The sequence below is a fragment of the Etheostoma spectabile genome, unplaced genomic scaffold (assembly GCF_008692095.1).
Source record: "Etheostoma spectabile isolate EspeVRDwgs_2016 unplaced genomic scaffold, UIUC_Espe_1.0 scaffold351, whole genome shotgun sequence".
NCBI classification, from domain to species: domain Eukaryota; kingdom Metazoa; phylum Chordata; class Actinopteri; order Perciformes; family Percidae; genus Etheostoma; species Etheostoma spectabile.
The window spans coordinates 84,687-89,153 of NW_022605590.1; the positions used below are offsets into that span (position 1 = coordinate 84,687).

The following is a 4,467-nucleotide window of genomic DNA, read 5'->3' on the forward strand; positions in this document are numbered from 1 at the left end:
AGACGTCCTCAAATGTCTCGTTTTGTCAACAACTCAAAGATATTCAGTTTACTGTCACAGAGGAGAGAAGAAACTAGAAGATAGTCACATTCCTTATTTTTTCCTAAAGAAATAACTAAACCCAATTAATCGATTATCTAACTTTACTAAACTAAACTTAATGAGTTGAAAGTGTGTACATCTGAGTTTCAGAAGAAGCTTTAAAATCTAAAATATTTACGGGTTATGGAGTAATTTGATTAAAATGTAAAGTTACTTGGATTGTAGTTTCATTTAATTTTAATTTTGTTGGATTTTAGGATCGCTCTAGTTCATGGGAACTGTTTCACTGCTAGAAACGAACCCTGTTGTGTTGACAGCGACTGGTTATGGTGGGTTTTTGATGTGGTTTTTACCTGCTGCTGGTCCTGGCTGAAGGCCTGCAGGATGTCCGTCTGGCGGGTGTAGTTTCCGTTGGAGTCCTGCAGGCCCTGCAGCAGACGCTCCTTCAGGACCAGAACGGAGACTCTCAGCTGGTGCCACAGCAGCTGCACTGTCCTGAAAACACACAACACACCACCGGAGTTACACAACGGGCTGTCTATGTGGTCATGCAACATTATTATACCCTAATCTGGGTGAATACTCAATTCTGAATGGTAGGACACCTACTAAAGGAGTGCCGGTGAAACTGACTGTTTACCATTTTAAATTAATGCGCTACAAACCGTCAGGCATAACCAGGGAAACCGAGTTTTGTTGGGAAAAAACTTTTGATTTCCATTGTAAAATGCATTGATATAGAAATTAAAGGTTAGCATAGGTAGGAGGACTGCAAGGATCCAGGACAAATATTTGAACATTGACAACTCCTCAGTCCCTCCCTCCTTTCCGCTAAAGCCCAAAACGGTCTCCTAAGCCCCCCCCACAAAGGGAGAGCTGTGCATGATAGAGAGCGTGTGAAGAGGGGGGGAAGGGGAAGTGTAACCTATCTGCAGCTCGTGTGCACGGGAGGGGTGGATGCTTAGAAATGCGGGTGCAGTGATTGACACTCAGTTAGACCCCCCCCCCCCCCCCCCCGGCCCTGATTGGTGCATCTGAACAGAGAGCGGTGGATTTTTGCAAATCACACTACAGGCTGTGAGCGTAGGATTTTTTTATTTTTTTTATTATCTGCTTCATGTAGTTCTACTCAAACATTGGGTCAGTTTCAGCAAATATGACAGAAAGTCAGATTTCTAAGGTTTATCCACCGCGCATGGCTGCACATCGGGGGGGGGGGGGGTCACGCCTCGCCCTCGCCCATTAATACCTGACAATGGACACCTCGTCAGGCATTAACCCGACACAGAGACGTCGAGGAGATTCATCGATACACATCAGACAAAGCAGCGCTGGAATATACATATTTGATAGCGTGATAAACAACATCGTCTAATCTTTTGTGAAGACTCACCTGATGTCAACGATGATGTTGACGGAGTAGGACAGAAGTTTCAGGGAGAACTCGGTCTCCAACAGGGCGTGAATCTGCTCCACATGGTCCGAGATGTCCTCACAGATGTCCTAATGTCCCACAAACACACAAGCAAGCCACTGAAGAACAAAAATCTCCAAAATGTGACAGCAGGAGGAATAAAGCAGAAGCGATGACGTCACGTCTCCAGTTTTAAACGTGAGTCAGTTTCATGTGGGATCAGTTCCTTTTCAAAGTTATCTATACCAGGAATATGTTGTTTTATTTTTATTTCGAGTGACAAAAGCGTTGACAGCCTTGAAAACAGAAGAAAAAAAAAAAAGAGTCAAAAAAGGTGGTAAAAATGTTACAAAAGTGGAAAAAAAACATGAAATGTTAAAAAAAAGCATCAAGAAATGTGTAAAAAAAAAACGTAACATCATAACTCCTATTGCCGACCGCTGTTAGGGATGAGGGTGTCCCGATTTTATATTTTACTTCGAAATCACACCCATGTCACGTCCGGTCGACATTGCCAAGTTGCAAAAAACACGCGTGTCTAACTGCTGTGAGTCAACCTCCGGTATCTTAGCAACAGCCAGTCAAAAGACAGCATGGCATCTGCAGGTGCAGGAGACCCATCGACAGAACTTGAACCCCCCCCCTCGTTCCCTGAAGTCGCCGGTGTGGAAGTATTTTGGATTTCCAGTGAGTTACGATGACAACGTGCACGTTTTCGACCAAAAAGCCACGGTTTGCGAGCTCTGCGATGTGCGTGTCACACACTTAAATGTTCTGAGAAGACTACAAAGATGGCGGTTTTATTGTTTTTGTTTGTTTTGTTGTGAACTTGAATGTCGTCTTCTGTGAAGAAGACTGCAGTTACAAATGAGTAACTAGATGGTTATTTTGCTTAGGTTTTCGATTGACTAAAGATGTAAGTATTGTTACTGTATTATGTTGTTAATACACGTTTTAAATTTGACAATGTAGTGTGGTACATTGTCAAACAAAGGTCAGATATTATATTGCAGTCTTGTCTTAAAACGGCGTAGCAACCTGTGTTTAAAAATTAAAAAAAAATAAAATGTAAAATGTAAAAACCTCAAGTGAAGGAGTTTAAGTACCTTGGGGTCTTGTTCGCGAGTGAGGGGACTATGGAGCTGAGATTGGTCGGAGAATCGGAGCAGCCGGTGCGGTATTACATTCCGTTTATCGCACCGTTGTGACGAAAAGAGAGCTGAGCCAGAACAAGCTCTCGATCTACGGGCAATTTTCGTTCCTACCTCCCCTATGGTCATGAGGCTGGGTCATGACCGAAAAACCGATCAAGGGTACAAGCGGCCGAAATGTTTCCTCAGGAGGGTGGCTGGCGTCTCCTTAGGATATGGAGAGCTCAGTCATCCGAGAGGAGCTCGGAGTAAGCCGCTGCTCCTTCGCGTGAAAGGAGCCAGTTGAGGTGGTTCGGGCATCTGGTAAGGATGTCCCTGGGGGGGTCCCTAGGAGGTGTCCGGCACGTCCAGCTGGGAGGAGACCTCGGGGAAGACCCAGGACTAGGTGGAGATATATATCTCCAACCTGCCTGGGAACGCCTCGGGATCCCCCAGTCGGAGCTAGTTGATGTGGCTCGGGAAAGGGAAGTTTGGGGTCCCCTACTGGAGCTGCTGCCCCCGCGACCCGATACCGGATAAGAGGATGAAGATGGATGGAAAATGTAAAATCGAACCATGACCTTAGAATCTAGGATTTGGAGAACCGTGACATAGTTAGTGAAGTCAATTAAGATGCTTAAACCAACCAGACAGACAGACAGACTCCAGCTCTGTGCAAAAATATCAGCGAGCTTTAACTTTGGACAGAGACAGCCCCCCCCCCCCCCCCCCCCCCCCCCCCTTCCAGTCTTTATGCTAAGCTAGGCTAACCACAGCCTGACGCCAGTTCTGTCCTTATTTTCCCAAAATGTTAAGAAAAATTGCTTTGTAGACATTTGCTCATAATTCATTACATTCTCACAATTGGCCAACAAATAGAAAAACATGACCTTCACTTTACCATCATAAAGAGATAAAGAGATAGAGAGATAAAGAGATAAAGAGGTTGATAGAGAGATGGAGAGAAAGAATATACTTAATTGATCCCAAATTGGGAAATTCTGGTTTTTTTTAGAAAACTGTTTGTGAAAAACGGCAAAAAGTTACTCAACATGACAGTGAATCTCAACACGACGACAAACAATTAGAGAAGCCGAGCAGCGGGAATAATGTGCAGCTTCAACAAGTATAACGATGGAAATAAAAAGCCGAGGCAATAAACAGGTTGCCGCTTTCCTAACGAACGGATTAAAATTAGACGACCTTTGGAAAAGCAGGTGACCTGGCATCGAACCCTCGGCAGGCGGTTTAATATCGACCTCGGGTCGCTGAGTCACCGTGCGTCTCCATGGTGACCTGCCCCGAACAACCCAACGTCTCTGCCTCTCTGAGGCAAAGACCGCCCGGCATGCCAGGATGTAGGTCACACACGCCGCCAGCTCGGATAACAGTTTGACCTGCTGAGCACCGCTCCAAAAGGCATGGGGCGCTACTGTAAGTGGGGCTGCAGCCCGGCTGGAAACATGCTGCCTGCGTGGAGATTAAATGCTCAGACACACACACACACACGCACGCACGCACGCACATGCACGCAGACGCGCGCACACACACACGCACGCACGCACGCACACACACAAGCACGCACGCACACGCACGCACACACACAAGCACACACACGCACACACACAAGCACGCACGCACACACACACACGCACACACACACACGCACGCACGCACGCACACACACACAAGCACGCACGCACGCACACACGCACACGCACACACACACGACTGCAGAGCACACACAGTATTTGTATGTCCCCTGTGTGAGCTCAGTCCTCCACCATTCATTTGAATCCCATTTCCTGCATTACCTGCGTTTTAGCAAACGCAATATCGCTGACTCTTTATGTCTTAAAAAAGGATCTTAATCTTTAACAG

The 4,467-nt window shown here is 46.2% G+C and overlaps 1 protein-coding gene across 1 annotated transcript in view; it reads right to left on the minus strand.

The window, feature by feature from the left end:
* Positions 1-4,467, minus strand: part of LOC116686301 (A-kinase anchor protein 6) — a 123,142-nt gene that overhangs the window by 80,484 nt on the left and 38,191 nt on the right. The window contains exons 13-14 of the mRNA XM_032511276.1: positions 1,436-1,545; positions 396-537 (exon numbers count right to left, since the gene is read on the minus strand). Of these exons, the coding sequence (XP_032367167.1) occupies positions 396-537; positions 1,436-1,545 (252 nt within the window). The remainder of the gene's footprint in view (positions 1-395; positions 538-1,435; positions 1,546-4,467) is intronic.